The sequence below is a fragment of the Tachypleus tridentatus genome, chromosome 6, assembly GCF_004210375.1.
Source record: "Tachypleus tridentatus isolate NWPU-2018 chromosome 6, ASM421037v1, whole genome shotgun sequence".
Lineage (NCBI taxonomy): Eukaryota > Metazoa > Arthropoda > Merostomata > Xiphosura > Limulidae > Tachypleus > Tachypleus tridentatus.
This window is the reverse complement of record NC_134830.1, coordinates 15,369,849-15,387,890: the sequence shown is the minus strand read 5'-3', so window position 1 is coordinate 15,387,890 and position 18,042 is coordinate 15,369,849. Positions and strand designations below refer to the sequence as shown.

Sequence of the window (18,042 nt, the reverse complement as noted above, 5' to 3'; positions counted from 1 at the left end):
GGCAGTATCAACAAATCGTCACACCAACATCGAGGTCGTACACAGCCCCCTACAAATGGGCAAATTTGAAATCAGTTGGGAGAAAAAGGCTTTGAACTAATTTTTTACAACGTGAAAATGTATTGCATTTTGGAATAACTGGCATGAAATATACATCATGTGAAAACGTTTTAATCCCTGAAAGATAATACAAAACAACCATTAGTACTTAAAACAGTTTCCTTTATTAAAATTGGGTTTACCAAAGAAAGGTCACATTCTAACAGAACGCTTATTATTATTATAAAAGTGAGTTGTGAGAGCTGTGGTCTGAAGCAATACTTGTTTGACTTATGGTCGAAAACCAAGACAACAGTTTTAAATGACCTTAAATGGGAATTACTCAGCGTACTTTCTCCTAGTGTTTTATAGAAATTAGAACAGTAACTGCTCTTTGAAATGGAAAGAGATTATTTTCTTGGGCATGACAAAAACAAACTTTTCTCAAACAATATTAAACTTTCATTGTTTGTAATATGTACAAGAAATATATATGAAGTCTTCCTATAAAATAACTCCATCTTGGAGACTACTTAATGCATAAAATCTTTTCTGTGAATAATAAAAAAAAAAGATAAATCGTATATAGAATACAAGTGTGACTAGGTTGAATTTACGAACGTGGCCAGTAATCAGAAATTGGACGACCGGTAATCTTGGTAATCCAGTCAAGATAATTTGCAACTCTGACATAAACACCAGGCACATTAGGACTACCACAGTTAATTCCCCATGATACCAGACCTGCTAGTCCATAAGTACCATCTTTCCTCCAGCACGTTAAAGGACCACCTCCATCTCCCTATAGTAATAAAGAAAATTCTTATCCTTTAACATGTGTGAATGGTGATTTATTATTAATAATAATAATAATAAATAACACTGAAAAAATATATTAAACTCAAGAACAATAGTTTGATATATAAACAATGATAAAGAAACGGAAGCTGAAAAAACTCTTCAAGAAAAAACAACAGCAACCGAAATAAAACGAAATATGCAAAACAAACCATATCAGTATCGCAAAAATGATTAATACACACATAAAACAAAGAAAGTCTACTAAAGATTCTTCTCTTTACATAAGAGAAAGGTCAAAGAACAGTTTTGTTTTTCTTTTTGGTTTGGTGACTCAAATCTGAGCTGATAAATCTCAAAAGGGCGAAACTGCAGGCCAAGACTTTGTTGTTGTTTTTAAATAATGACTGGCAAATTTATAAAATTATATATTTAAGTTCTAGAAATTTTACAGAATTAAATGTTACGGTCAAGATCAAACTTCCAAACTTATAGGCAACAGAACATAAGGGTAGGGTTCCAGACAAAGATTGTATACTTTTACAGAATTAAATGTTACGGTCAAGATCAAACTTCCAAACTTATAGGCAACAGAACATAAGGTAAGGTTCCAGACAAAGATTGTATACTTTGTTTTGGGTGTTTTTTAAAAAAAAGGTTATTGGTCCAAAATACGAGGAGTCAAACTCAAAACGAAGGAGCTAAAATCATTGTTGCAGATAAAAGATAAAGGAGAACAGCGAATGTTTAAGATCATTATTTCAAACAGTCAATAAAACACGTGAATCAACTGTATTAGGCTTTGTTTTAACGTAATGTTATACAGTTATTTACAAACTATTCGTTGCATCATTACTCAAACACGTTTATAAATAACTTAATAAAATACAGTCACTGCTACTTCTAAGTTTAGTCAAAAACAACCATCGAACATTTAATGAGCGAAATAAAGATTTTTAGAGGTCTTCACAAAGGAATGGGTCTGTGATCTGGAACATCTGGACCGAAATTAATCTTGGTAAACGCAACGAATAGTCCAATTAATAATATTAAAATAAAACGTAAGCAAGTCTTATATTTTCTTAGACATGGTACTCATCTTAAATCAGTATCTAATCTACAAGATATTAACGGTAATGATATGCTAAATCTTTTAATTTGATCTTTTCGTTGAGTTAATTTTTAACACTTTAATTTTAGCTTAAAAGTACCTTCCTGGCCCGGCATGGCCTAGCGCGTAAGGCGTGCGACTCGTAATCCGAGGGTCGCGAGTTCGCGCCCCCGTCGTGTTAAACATGCTCGCCCTCCCAGCCGTGGGGGTGTATAATGTGACGGTCAATCCCACTATTCGTTGGTAAAAGAGTAGCCCAAGAGTTGGCGGTGGGTGGTGATGACTAGCTGCCTTCCCTCTGGTCTTACACTGCTAAATTAGGGACGGCTAGCACAGATAGCCCTCGAGTAGCTTTGTGCGAAATTCCAAAACAAACAAACAAGTACCTTCTTTCAAAAATATCGTTTTTTTTTTAAACGAGGAACACACGATATTTAAAAAGTTAAAAAAGAAAACGTGTTTTGGGTGAAAAAGACAATTTCGTTTCAAGCTTTTATAATTTAATCTGTGCAGCCTATTACAGCCAAATGATAATATGCTATTTCTCAGACACAACAGTCGTATTATATGCACTTACGGAAGAAGATTCACTTGTTAACAAAACAACAACAACAGAGGGTCTTATGAACATTTTACAGAAATAAGAGTAATTGGTTAATAATTAAATTCATATCAGTATTCTAATATCAATATAGAAAGAGATAACTTGCTAAGTTACACAAGTTTTAATACAAACTATTAATAGTAAGTGTGTGTAACTCACCTTGCAAGAGTCAGCGTTACTTTCTCCACCAGCACAGATAAAGTTTTCGTACAAGACGTACCATTCACTTAACCTAGTTTTTCTGAGAAGCTCCTGACACCTATCGTTAGTAATAACAGGCACGTGGACTTCCCTTAATACATTGGAGTACGAACCATTTTCTATTTGGAGAAAAATTTGAACATTGTTTATTTATTTCTATGATAAAGCAAACAAAAACGCCAAAAAAATTTGAACAACCAGTTGTTATTGCATTTCCATGACACACTCACACCATTTAAAATGCACTCAGGAAATATCCATAGTCGAACGTTGAAAAAAACAACAACATTGCAATTATCACTTAACTACCTACTTCCTTTCGGTTTGAAATACCACAAACTTCAGTTACAAAATAGGTTAAGAAAATTTCATGTTCTTAGACTAAAGGATAACTTACTGTAGGCATTCTTTCCCCAACCAGTAACCACACACTGAACACCTGCAAAATGTTCTTGATTATTTGGTAAGCAGATAGTGTCAATGTGAGGACCAAAGGAAACTTCAGCTTTCAGTTTCAAAATAGCAATGTCGTCCCACAAGTTTTTCCTTTCATCATCATATTTAGGATGAATGTAAATTTTTTCCACTTCATAATCTTCATGCTTCAAGAACTCATTGGTATTTTGGGTGTCCCATTCTCCCAGTCTTACTTTCAAGGGAAAAGCATTTTCAAGCCTATGAAAAAAAAATATTGGGTTTGTCTAATTAGGAAATATGCTACCTAAGGTTTCAAACTGGTTAACAAAGAATAACACGTATTTGTATTTTATTACATAATACGTTAATTTTAACCCGTGCATCAAAAATTGAATTCATGACTATGACATTATTTCCGCCCTTCCCCCTTTCTTTTTTAATCACGCACGATATGAAGACATAAGAAATATAATTTGTACGAAATGCCCTGACCTTGAGTTAAGTAATAATTAAATTTAACATGATCGACCCTGACCCTGAGTTAAGTAATAATTAAATTTAACATGATCGACCCTGATCCTGAGTTAAGTAATAATTAAATTTAACATGATCGACCCTGACCCTGAGTTAAGTAATAATTAAATTTAACATGATCGACCCTGACCCTCAGTTAAGTAATAATTAAATTTAACATGATCGACCCTGACCCTGAGTTAAGTAATAATTAAATTTAACATGATCGACCCTGATCCTGAGTTAAGTAATAATTAAATTTAACATGATCGACCCTGATCCTGAGTTAAGTAATAATTAAATTTAACATGATCGACCATTATTATTATTTTACGTGCAAGCGATTTCCTTTGTTTTAGGGCCCGGCATAGCGAGGTAGGTTAGGGCGTTCGACTCCTAATCTGAGGGTCGCGAGTTCGCATCCCCGTCGCACCAAACATGCTCGCCCCGTCAGCCGTGGGAAAGTTATATTGTTACAGTCAATCCCACTATTCGTTGGAAAAGAGTAGCCCTCCCTCTAGTCTTACAGTGCTAAATTAGGGACAGCTAACGCAGATAGCCCTAGTGTAGCTTTACGCGAAATTCAAACAAAAATAAAATTTGTTATATATATATTATAAAGTAGAAACAGTTTTAAAATGCATTTTTGCTAGCTTATCTTGACCTTACGTTTGAGAGAAGATTGCCAGTATTTTAATGTGAACTTCTGTTTGTTTTTTGAATTTCGCGCAAAGCTACTGGAGGGCTATCTGGGTTAGCCGTCCCTAATTTAGTAGTGAAAGACTACAGGGAAGGCAGCTAGTCATCACCACCCACCGCCAACTCTTGGGCTACTCTTTTACCAACAAATAGAGGGATTGTCTGACCGTAATGTTATAACGCTCCCACGACTGAAAGGGCGAGCATGTTTGATGTGACGGGGACGCGAACCCGCGACCCTCAGAGTACGAGTCGCACGCCTTAACCCACCTGGCCATGCCGGGCCTAATGTAAACTTAACATCGTAGTTAAACTAAATACTTTTATTAAAATTGTAAATTTGCAATTGTGTTTAAGTGCACATAACATATACTCTTTTAGTTTGTTGATTTGCACTGTTAAAGCAAATATATATGTTTTATCCACCCACTCTGTGGGTAGGTAGGGATCGAAATCGGTTTCTACAGTACATGTCTTTAGCCTTACTACTAAGCCAGTGGTGTTGGGAACACCGTATACCATTACCAAACGGTGTTTATATAAATGTAACACTGGTTGTCAATTTGTAATGGAATAAAATACACTCAGATAACAAAGTCACGAGAGAGAGAGGGAGCAATTACTTTATGTGTTGTCGCTTCTTACCAACTTAAGTTTATTAAAACAGGTACTGAATGGGAAAGCAGCAGTATAGACGCCAATATAAGAAAGGAATAACTTACGTAAACTTGTAAACGCAATGGGCTACAGTAAGTAAGTGATAACTGTCTATAAGAACGGCACCACACTGGAAGATGTTAACTTTGCCTTCGACTTTCAATACAGCTCCCTGGAGAGAAAGTAAAATATACATGTATATTGCATTGTATAGACAAGCATTTCAGAGGGAGCAAGTTTACTGTGGAAGTAAGAATAATGGTTTTTTGAAAATTATAATAAACAGGTTACAAATAATTTATATTAGATAAACCTGAATAAGAAATTAAACCAGTTAATCGTCTTATACAATTTTCGAAGCAATGAATGTTCACCTACAGGGTGATTAAAAACTTTGTTAATGTTCTTTCAGCAGTTCCTCCAAGATTCAGAAATACTCACAATACGTTTATTTCAAGTAAGAATTAGCCACAGAAAAGTTAATAACACATGTTCTTAAGCTTTCGTTTAAAACAGAATTTACTTTTCAAGTGGGTGTTTAGCCATTAATTAAATACCGTATTTTATCGTGGAAGACGCAACCTAATTTTGGAAAGACAATTCTAAGAAAAAATATTTTGACTCAGCAACCAACACTTTGACGCAGCCTCGACTTTTTTTCAACCTACTGAGTAAATACAGTCAAATATATCATATTCTTCACAGTATATCGGCAATGTTAGTTAAATGTTTTATGAGGTTACGATTTGTACGACAGGCTGTTTTGAGTAGACTCTAAATTAACCTCTTGCCTTAACCAATCACCTTTGTCTTGGAAGACACATGGGGAATTTAAGGTATTTTTAAATGATTTACAAGACGTAAAATATGGCATTCCTCCCCCTTACCTGCCAAGGCCACTCTCCAAACTCAGATAGATCTTTACCATTAGGACTCAAAATACGCTTGTTGATTCCATTGACGTTTCTGAAGCCACATTGATGAGTATATGGTTTTACTGTGGATGTTTCTGGTGCAATACAGCATACGTGAAAAGGACCACACCCACTTGGACCTTCTGGACCTAGGCGTGCAGACTAGAAGAATAAATGTTTAAAATTCATGTTTAAATACTGTGATTTGTTGTTCTGTATTCATACTCAGATTGAAAAAAGAATAAAAAGACGTTTGTTTAAGCACAAGCGCGAGTAATTTTTTCTTCTAGTATTTTCAATGTGAAAGATATCTTACGAAACATAAGGCTTATGTTCAGGTAAGTGAACTTTAAAGTTCAGTCAAAAGTCATCATTTATAGTTGCTGAACAGAGACAGTAACCTACAGCTTAAGACTTCTTTTACGCCAGTTTACATTGTTAGAAATCCCATCACAGCTTACATTCGGAACATGTTAATCGGCATATCGCTGCTCGAAATTTGGATCTTCTGAGTCATAGCTAAAGATGCACCAATTATGAGGCTTTTCCAAACCTATTTTTGTTATACACATATCTAGTTTAATAAAGATATCGAGTACGATTTCAAAGTAACGAATAACGTAAAAGCCACAGGAAATAACAGATAGGAAAAGAAAATCAAAGAAGTTTATATAAAAATGGGAAAAAAAATGTTTTATGGAATGTAGGGTTCGTTACTGTAATAAAAACTAAACAAGTAAAATGATACTAGTTGGATAGATTTTAAAAGCGATTTTGAATCTGTACTTTGGTTGGCACTACGATCCGTATAATTAAACAAAGCAGTCAATATTTATCAACCAAAGCAGGGTTTTGTTTGTTTGTTTTGGAATTTCGCACAAAACAACTCGAGGGCTATCTGTGGTAGCCGTCCCTAATTTAGCAATATAAGACTAGAGGGAAGGCAGCCAGTCATCACCACCCACCGCCAACTCTTGGGCTACTCTTTTACCAACGAATAGTGGGATTGACCGTCACATTATAACGCCCCCACGGCTGGGAGGGCGAGCATGTTTGGCGCGACTCGGGCGCGAACCCGCGGCCCTCAGATTACGAAGCGCACGCCTTAACGCGCTAGGCCATGCCAGACCCCAAAGCAGGGATTGGAAATAGTGTTAAAATTTATCTAAATAGAATCAGTTTACTTGTTGGTTTACAGTTTTTTACAGCAAGGATCCCATTTTTTTATTCATTTCGACAATCTTTATAGGTCTATGGAATGGATAATATGTACAAATATTTAGTATAGCCATATCTCTTATGGCTATAACTTTTACAAGAATCAATATCACAAATTCATAACTTGTAAACCTTACTTTGGCCTACACATAATTTTATAAAGCTGCCAAAGTAGGGATTAATTTTTTTTTAAGTGTATGTATGATTGTGGTTTTAATTTTTGTTTTATTGCTCCTTATAGCGCTCCCTAGTGGCACAGCGGTATGTCTGCGGATTCACAACGCTACAAACCGGGTTTCGATACCCGTGGTGGGCAGCGTGCAGATAGCCCATTGTGTAGCTTTGCGCTTAATTCTGAACAAAACGAAAATTCTTTGTAGTAGGGTTCTCACTTTCTCTCTCTCTCAAGGTATTTGGGTATATATATTTGTATACCCAGGAAGGTCAGGTACACTAGACCTCTTCCACTACTTTGTTGGAATGAACTGATTAATACATTTAGAGTAAATACAAAATGGCTGAAGTAATAACATAACTTTAAATCTGGCCCTTTTCAGGGCACCCACTTTGATTTTAAAATTCATAATTTTGTAATACCGCGTTTACTTTTATCTGACACGTGTCTAACAATAGATATGTATCGCCATCTGTTGGGTTGGAGTTAAAGCATATTTAAGTTCTGCTTTATATGTTTGCTATTTATAAACTTTATGCGAAATTCCATAAACCAAACCAAAACCAAACTATTTATAAAATTCTACATACACATTTTTATTTATCGAAATATCGAAGGCGGATAATGACAGATAAATCAATTTAGCTGAAGAAAACTTAAGGATAGGCCGAGCCGTCTAAGAGATAGCACGGGTAATTGTTAAACGAAAAAAATCTTTTGAATTGTTAGACCGAAACGTTAGAGACCTTTTTCGTGTGTGATTAGTTGACAATACACTGAATGGCCGTTTCCTTTTGTGTGCGAATTAATTAGAGATTTTGACAATACATATTATTAAGTACTATTATACTTATCAAAAAAACTATTTGGTTATAGATAATTTTATTACAGTTCAAATCAGTAACGTAAGAATACGGAACACAAGAAATTCGGCGAGTTAGAGCATGAACAAGGGTTCACTCTTCACCATTTTTAATTAAACTTTAAATAATAAAGCTAAAAAATCTCGTGACCAGTGTGCAAACTTTCTCTCTCGAGATAAGCCATCAAGCTTACTCGTAATTTATGATATTATTTATCTTCTTTAAGAACTTTCCACAGTGTTTGCGTGTGTGTTTCTTATAGCAAAAACACGTTTGGCTATCTGCTGTGTCCACCATTAGGAATAGAAACCCTGATTGTAGCATTGTAAATCCGAAGACTTACCGCTGTCCCACCGGGGGAGCCTTTCATGAGTGCCTCAGCGGTAAGTCTGAAGATTTCACACGCTAAAAAGAGTTTCGATACTCATTGTGATCAAAGTGTAGACGGCCCGGCATAATTAGGTGGTTAAGGCACTCGACTCGTACTCCGAGGGTCGCAGATTCGAATTCCCATTACACCAAACATGCCCGCCCTTTCAGCCGTGGGGGCATTATAATGTTACGATCAATCCCACTATTCGTTGATAAAAGAGTAGCCCAAGAGTTGGCGGTGAGTGATGATGACTAGCTACCTTCCCTCTAGCCTTACACTGCTAAATTAGGAACTGCTAATATCGATAGGCCTCGTGTAGCTTTGCGCGAAATTCAAACTAAACCAAAGTATTGGCAACCCATTGTGCAGCATCGCGCCTGACAACAAACATAGAATTTTCATATTTCAGGAAAAAAATCCAAAATAAACTGAATGAAGAGGAAAAAGGTTTTTCAAAGCATACCCCCCTCCAAATACACCTTCTGTTTTTTTAAGTTATTCATATTTAATTGCAGTGTGAGCAATTCGAATACGTCCAAAGCTATAATTAAATTTACATATCACGTGTATAATCATTATTACATTGTTCAACAGTAAAAATTGAATGCCAACAATATATTCTATGTATATATACATAATTCTAGGGTCTATTATGATGATTATTCCTCTCTTTACCATTAATAATTATTCGAACAACAATAATAATAATTACGTCGTAGGATAATTTCGAATAAGTTACAGTAATAATCTATTCAACTGATAAAATCGATGTGTTTGGAAAAAACAACAAAAGGTTTCACAACAAAAGTGATATGTTCTAATTATCGCTAATTTATAAAAGAATGGGATAGGGAAACGTTTAATTGTGTCTCCATTTGTTATAAATAATGTTTATCATAGTAATTGATAAAAAGTTCTTTCTGGAGAGAACCATTTCTTTTCTTAGGTTGACTTACCAATTTAGGTTCTTTGGAGGCTACTGGTTTTTTTCTAGGGTCGAGTAAGCCAGAACCATCAATGATAATATTATTATCCTTACACAAGTAATAAGGTACACACTCACAGTTACCAAAACCAGATTGGGGGTTGCCAACGCGACTGCTAATACCACCATCATCATTATCGTTGCTTGAACCACCCCAGACTGGCCCGTCATCGTCTTGTGGATAAGCCAACGTCGTTCCCAAAAGGAAAGCCACCAACAACAACACTTTCATTGTCTACAGTAAGTGGAAAAGAAAAATAAATGAAACCATGATTTCATAAAACTTACTCCTCCCAATTAAGCAAAAAGCAGTCTAATTTAAAAGTGTAGACATAAGTAACATCGTGGAATACCAAAGATATAATGTGGATAGACATTATAAAACACATTTTTACCAGTTCTACTGTATTATATATATTTTCTTCTTAAGATTAAGATATGACATACTTCATACTATGTTAAAAGGTATGAAAGTAAAAATCATTGGTATTTCCTCGACTTTAAGCCTGGAAAGAGTAAATTGACGAATCGAAGATCTTTCAGACCCAACACTCGTCCATTATGTTATTAGTAATAACAATAAGGGTGTAGATATTTAGTGGTTTTTGAAGGAGAGTTTGAATTGAAACAACTACTGTATGTAACTTTAAGAATCGGGTATTGATGAGTGTTCATAGCTATCCAACTAAAATATACGGGATCTTAAACACATATAACTAAAGCGTTGAGATCATTCTTCCATTACTATATTTTATTAGCTTTGCCTAAATGAAAGGTCGTTCAGATTGAGCAAAGTTTTTACTTGATTACCTATGCATAACAGAGACTGAAAAATGGTCAGAAACTATTTAATATCTAGTTTAATATCCAGTCCTACTATCATGCGCAAGATAAATTCGCTACCACTTTGAGACAAAGATTATTAATTTTCTAAGGCATACATATATATATATATATATATATATTAAATAATACGTTTCAAAAATGTTAACTGCACATACAAGGTTATTAAATCAAACTTTAAGCGACTAGCTTAAGCCTAAAATAAACTGTTTTAGAAATATACTATAAAACGTAATTGTTTATAAACACTGATTAAACGAGTTGGAAAGCTGTTAAATATGTGTAGGGAAAGACAATAATCATACCTCACTGTCTTCTCTATAAAACCCAAATACAATCCAAATGTACAACTTCAAATGACACAAACTCTTCTTGTCTTCTTTATATACTTACCCTAACCGGTTTTGAGGGCACTACCTGCGTAGAATTTCCTTGGAAAAAGTCCTTCGTTATACGTATCACGTGACGAGAACTGGCTTGTCCTTCAGGGAAGGCAACAATCTACCAATACAAATAGATGTGGTAAGTATGATAATATTCCAACCAAAAGGCCTACGGCAGTTATGCAGCCTCAACAACATCAAACAGTTTTCCAAGAAGTTAGCCCACTCAACCCACGTATCTAGTTGTCATTTTCTCACCAATTACTACAATACTTCCTATTTTATAGTCAAGTTTGGCGTGAAGAGACAGGTTTTTCCAGTCTTGACAATTATTTCGAAAATGGGATGAGCAGATCATCCCTATTGCGTTTGAGGGCATAAAGGAAGAGAACCACTTGTGTTTTTGGCGAATCTATTATTATTCAGTGTGTAGCTTGACTGAATATTATAGTGGGAGAGGATTTCTATTCATGTCACATCGGATATTGTGTTTCTTTTTATGTTTATTTTGAACAATTAACACATATTCCAAAGTTAAGGTCCATTGCTTTGCAGACTAAAATTGCATTTCTTTATTTTGTAGTGCATTCAGTAATTTGTTGTGACGTCAGTGCTAAATACAGACCACCAAATTTAATTAATCTATCATAATAACACGCCCTCCAGTGGCTCAGCGGTATGTCTGCGGACTTACAACGCTAAAAACCGGGTTTCGATACCCGTGGTGGGCAGAACACAGGCAGCCCATTGTTTAGCTTTGTGCTTAATTCAAAACAACATCAGAATAACTGTTTCTGTCGATCCTGAAAATGCGCACGCACTTTATTGTCTAAGTGCGCATGAACGCGTACTTCGTTTCGACAGATTTAAATGAGACGATGTAAATAGACTTTAGTAGACATTTTGTACAACAACGTGTTAAAAGATTATTAAATTTTTAGTTTGGTTTGTTTTGAATTTCGCGCAAGGGTACACGTCAGCTATCTGCGCTAGCCGTCCCTAATTTAGCAGTGTAAGACTAGAGGGAAGGCAGCTAGTCATCACTACCCACCGCCAACTCTTGGGCTATTCTTTAGCCAACGAATTTATTTTTTTTAGTCTAACGTGAAATCGTTAAATAATATTATACGTTTACTTATAAGGATTAGCCTTAATTAAGTTGAACTAAAAAAAAAAAAAAAAACGTACACAACTTACAGTGTTAATTAATCTCTTTAAAGAATATACACTCTCGCTAGTACAGCGGTATGTCTCCGGCTTTACAAGGCTAAAATTAGGGGTTCGATTCCCCGCGGTGAGCTGAGCAGGATAGCCCGATGTGGCTTTGCTATAAGAAAAACACACACACACACTCTTTAAAGAATATAAGTCGTACTTAATACATGTTTAACTAAAGTTAGGCCTAAAACGAGTGAATTACGACGGCTGCGATCAGAATTATTTTGGAAATCGTGTACTTAAAAAACTACTATTACAATAAAAATACTAATCTTATCGCAAATGTTTTTTGGGTCCTTGTCAGTTTATATAAAATAACAGCCATAAAGTACGAAATTTTGTAGCAAAGAATAAAGAATATCAGAGTTAAACTTTTGTGACAGATACTGTGTTTTACGTGAAATACAGTAAACTCTACCAATACTTCTAATCAGATAGAAATCACCCAATTTTTTTTTCCACGTAGTCATTCAGCTAGGCAAAAAATCAATTTATTTGTCAATAACTCAGCCTAAACACTGTATTTTCCAAATTTACTACATTTCAAAATATTAATATTCACTAACATTAGCAATTTTACCTTACATCAGAGTAATATGTTTAATTTAATTACGTGATCTATTTAAGTTGAAAGTTATTCTTAATTCGTAGGTTCCGCTTATGGTTACATTAAAACAGAGGAAACAGAACTGTCTTGCTTCCGGGAAGCATTGCCAGGTTAATCTTGCGTTTTCCTTCCGTCTGCAATTATAAGAATCACATTCTAAGACAGAACTTGCAAAAGACCTTTGTGATGCAAGACAAAATTTAGCATTATATGAAAAGAACAGTAAATAAGGAACAATGTATATATATATATATTTTTTTTAAATTTTGATGAAAGACGGTTATTATATGCAAACAAATTTTATTTCATGGTATCCCATGTCCTTTATGTGTGTCCAAAGACGGTTATTATGTGCAAACAAATTTTATCTCATAGTATCCATGTTTTATGTGAGTTTTTAAAAATCAAATGTGGTTTCAGAAAGACCCGAAACAATTTAACATGTTTTAATATATAGTATTTTGCTATTAAACATTGCTCGTGTTGCATTCGAACTATAAGTAGAATCAGGTGCGGCTGGAATTTCAGTCTTAGGTTATTTTATTTACGTCCCATTGCTGCAAAAATGCGCATAGTCTTTGGAACCGTAGGTGCGCTATAAAAGTGTAGATCAAATCCTACTATTCGGTCAGACACCAGTTCAATAGTTGACTGTTGATTCCGTTGACTAGCTGTTGTCCTTCTAGTCTAATATGTTCATTTAAAATTAAGGATATTTAATATAATTCCATAAAGCAATCGTTACTTTAAATCTACTGATAACACCATAAATTTCAATATGTATATGCATTAAAAACCGACAAAATTAACACTGAAAACAAGATGCAATAGTTAATATACAACACTGACTTTAATCAACAGTAAATTACACTCTTAACATCCTTAATCGAAATTATGAAAAGCAAAAAAAGCCAAGATATCATAAAGCCTGAATTCACAAATAAACGGTCAGGTGGGTTAAGGCTTTCGATTCGTAATCTGAGGGTCGCGGGTTCGAATTCCCGTCGCACCAAACATGTTTGCTCTTTCAGCCGTGTAGGCGTTATAAAGTGACGGTCAATCCCATTATTCGTTGGTAAAAGAGTAGCTCAAGAGTTAATGACTAGCTGCCTTCCCTCTAGTTTTGCATTGCCAAATTAGGGACGGCTAGCGTAGATAGCTCTCGTGTAGCTTTGCGCGAAATTCAAATAACAAAACAAATAAACCTATCTTCACCAAGTTAATTAAGTAGGTATAAGTAAAACAGAAATACAAATGTTGCTTTAACTTTGCCAGAAGAGCAAACAATAAAAACAAATTATGAAAATCTGTTCAATGCTATAGTTTTATCTATTTGGCTTCGAGCAAAACAACGCAAGGGATTATCTGCGTCGTGTTCGCCAAGAACGTCAGTTTCATAGGGTAATCTTTTCTTCTTGAGGGGCAATCTGGAAATGGTGGTGTAATCGAATAAGTGATATATCGGGAAGAGAAGTTTTGTAAATATAGAGTATCTATTAATAAAAGTTAAGTGTTCCTAAAGATACTTGAGCATTGAATCATCTAAAATACCTCTGTTGGGAAATAAAATAGTATACTTGCCGGAACTGACTTCATGTTCCTCACGTGTTGATATATTCACGATGGCAGAAAAACACGTTGGCTCAAGTAATCGTGATACAAAATAATAAAAGACCTATGTTTAAAGGTGGACCTTTCTACTTCAAGGCCAAATCGGGAATGGTAGTGTAATCGTAAATGTACTGCTAAGATAAGGAGGGAGAGAATATTGTTTGTAAGATGTAGTTTGGAAACAGTATAGTTTTTCTTGATAATATTCATGAAGATTATATGCCCCCCGGTAGTACAGCGGTAAGTCTACGGATTTACAATGCTAAAATCAAGGGTTTGATTCCCCTCGGTGGGCGTAGCAGATAGCCCGATGTGTCTTTGCGATAAGAAAACATACACACATGAAGATGTGCTACTCAGAGTATCGCTTGACCTGCCAGTGGAAAATACCGCTATACATTATGTTTGACATTACAGAAATTTTAACCACAAGAAAGTGCTCATAATACCTTAGGTGAATGACCCAGTGCAGTAGGTAGGGTGAAAAACATTTAGTGCCACGGCTAATGTCCTGTGCTAAAGCTACATACACTGTATGCATGGGCCCCACATGGGCCATGGCCAGGTGGTTAATCTGAGGGTTGCGGGTTTGAATCCCCGTCACACCAAACATACTCTCCTTTTCAGCTGTTAGAGTGTTATACTGTGACGGTCAATCCCACTATTCGTTGGTAAAAGAGTAGCCCAGGAGTTGGCGGTGGGTGGTGATGACTAGCTGCCTTCTCTGTAGTCTTACACTGCTAAATTATGGACGGTAAGCACATACAGCCCTCGTGTAGCTTTACACGAAATTGAAAACAAACTGTATGCACGAAATTTTAAAGCAAAATGCATATTAAACAAGAGTGTAGAAATCATGCAGCGTCACTACATAGCACGGTAATAAGCCGAAATAGACTGTTTGATTCTGCCCATAGATAAGTCTGTTTTGAGTTAAGCACAAACATACACAATGAGCTAACTGTGCTCTACCCACCACGGGTACTGAAGCCCGGTTTCAAGTGGTATAAGTCCGAAGACATACCACTGTGTCACTGGGGAGCACCTTCAGATAACAACATGCGGTCAGGAAAATTAGCGAAGATATATCGTTTTATGTATACGACCAGTAAACTGGAGGAGTCAAGGCTCATTTTTGACGGTTGTCTAGTGGTATAAGTCCGAAGACATACCACTGTGTCACTGGGGAGCACCTTCAGATAACAACATGCGGTCAGGAAAATTAGCGAAGATATATCGTTTTATGTATACGACCAGTAAACTGGAGGAGTCAAGGCTCATTTTTGACGGTTGTCTGCTATGAAAATGGTTATCATGGAAGACATGACAAATGGGAAGTTTTAGTGAACATTATGGTTTAGCATGACTTTCATCTTTTTGAGATATTGCTTCTGTGTTTGCCTAGAAAGGTTTTTTGTTTTGCTCAAACATCTGATACAAAATTTGTTAGCCAGACAGACAAACAGAGCGTCTATTTTGTAAAGAAAATTTTCCAATGTTGTTTGTTTTTGTTTTTGAATTTCGCACAAAGCTACACGAGAACTATCTGCACTAGCTGTCCCCAATTTAATGTGTGACCAGTGTGAGACTAGAGGAAAGGCATCACCACCCAACTATTGACTTGAAACAGATTGAATGAAACATTTGTCCGAATCTCATTGAGAGTATACCACAAAGAATAGAAGTGACCAGTAATATACTGTCACCTCTGTCTTTATCACTACATTGCCCACTGTATACAGTAGTTATCCACTGCAAAATTAACCATGTAGATTATTAATAAAAAAGGTTTATTCTCTGAGTAAACCATTCAGAAACATTACTATGAAAGAAACTATGCTTGTAATAGTTAAACACATAACGCCTCGTAAAGAAATAAAAAAAACTTAAAGAAAATGATAAAATTTACCTCTATAGAAGTTTCTACACCTTACCGTATCCTCTTCAGTTCAACCTCTGTTTACGAAAGAAACACGTACAGAATTGATTTTCGAACGGAAGTTTCAAGCTGCTTCACGACATATGACGTCAGAAGAAGGCTGAACTTAAAGTAACCGCTAGGGTAGTTGAAGTTTGGCAATATTTTGATTACAGAACTTTCTACAAATCTTGTTTTGACATAACCTCTGATTTTATGTATCATTGTGGTTGATTTTAAGTTCAAGGTTCCTCACGTGTTGGAAAATAGCATAATGCGTTTGACAATTTTTAACATCCTCTTTATAATCTGTGGGAGGCGTATCTAAAAGTCCGGCATGGTCAGGTGGTTAAGGCACTAGAGTCGTAATCTGAGGGTCGCGGGTTCGAATCCTCTCACACCAAACATGCTCTCACTTTCAGCCGTGGGTGCGTTATAATGTGACGGTCAATTCGTTGGTAAAAGAGGAGCTCAAGAGTCTTATCTCTAGTCTTATACTCTTAATTTAGGAACGGCTAGCGCAGGTATCCCTCGTGTAGCTTTGCGCGAAACTCAAAAACAAACAAATTCGTATCTAAATTTCAACCCGTCTCAGTAATACAAATTCTACCGCAGGTTTGACAATTACATATCCTAATATTTATCTTGAAACTGTTATTGTCCATACGTTTCTGTAAAGCCACATTATTATAATTTCAGTTGACGACAAGTATTTAGTTTTGTATGTAGACAGTACTTGTTACTATTCTTAATTGAATGTGTTCTTTGTCTTTTTATGGTATTTTGGATATAGTACCATGCAAAGCTTGCGAAAACGATTAATTTGGAGAAACGAACATAAATCTAGATACCAGTTTCACAAAAGATACAAAAATGATGTTAAAAATTGTCAAATAAATAATTTTTCTCTAAACATTATTAAAGTTGATCATAAGGGAACCATTCAAAATAGGAATGAAAACTGGAAAAAAATATCAAAGAAAGAAATGTGGAAAGTTCGATAGTCCGAAAAGTTGCCAAACTTCAATAGCTATAAGGACTACTTTAAGTTGAATATCTTTCTGACGTCATTAGCCCTAAATGAACCTTGGACTTCCGTTATAAAATAAGCTCAGGGTGTGTTTTAATCACAAACAAAACTTCAGCTGAATAGAACATGTGGAAGGGTCGAACATTGTATCTATCTATATTGAAGGACAAGCAGATGTTGTTAATTTATTATATCTTTTATTAGACATCAGAAAAAGATGTGTAAAACTATATATTTTATAAATTGGAAGATTTAAGGCACTACAGTAGGTGTACAACACTTTTATAATAAAATGTAACTAAAATCATGAAATAATTCAAGCATCTGAAACCATAGTTGAAATTAGAATTTGAGGTGATATTTGAACAGACCATATCGAGTGCGTTCTAAAAACATATAGTTTTACAAATTTTTTTGTTATCTGACTAAAAATATTATAAATTAACAACATTTTCAAAGATGGGATAATTTTTTTTTTGCCCATCTCTTGTAAATTAATTATAATTATTTTTCTCTAGTACTGGGTCTAAACTTTTCTTTCAACGCTATGCATCTTGCGTGCCTTGTGGAAACGAGAATCATACGCTATCTTGGTTTAACAACCTAGTGTGACCCAGTGAACAAAATACCTCTCCCAGGGTCCTGGAGCAAGCGTATTTAATTTTATAGAACCCTGAGTGATTAACAGGAAAAATGTGTTACAGATAGATCATATAAATGCAGTTTGTAGTTTGAAGCATAACATCTCTACATCAATAGTCTGGACAACACAGTCATGATAAATGTATTGATCTGCCTTCTTTCTGGGTCATTAACTAGTTAGTATTTTGAAAATGGATAAAAAAGGCTGCCATCACTCCAGTAG

General features: G+C 35.3%; 1 protein-coding gene across 6 annotated transcripts; it reads right to left on the bottom strand.

The window, feature by feature from the left end:
- Positions 1-201: 201 nt before the first annotated feature.
- LOC143251975 (phenoloxidase-activating factor 2-like) lies at positions 202-16,388 on the bottom strand. 6 transcript variants are annotated; one of them, XM_076503407.1, is made up of 8 exons: positions 16,139-16,388; positions 10,716-10,911; positions 9,539-9,802; positions 5,927-6,115; positions 5,105-5,211; positions 3,151-3,428; positions 2,712-2,872; positions 202-841 (listed from the first exon to the last, which is right to left on the bottom strand). In XM_076503407.1, the coding sequence occupies exons 3-8, from the start codon at positions 9,797-9,799 to the stop codon at positions 653-655; spliced, it is 1,185 nt and encodes a 394-aa protein (XP_076359522.1). In that variant the 5' UTR covers positions 9,800-9,802; positions 10,716-10,911; positions 16,139-16,388; the 3' UTR covers positions 202-652. The 6 variants fall into 6 exon arrangements, with proteins under 6 accessions (XP_076359522.1, XP_076359521.1, XP_076359525.1 ...); XM_076503406.1 differs by having other exon boundaries at positions 10,804-10,911; XM_076503410.1 differs by having other exon boundaries at positions 10,804-10,911; positions 16,164-16,208.
- Positions 16,389-18,042: the final 1,654 nt, after the last annotated feature.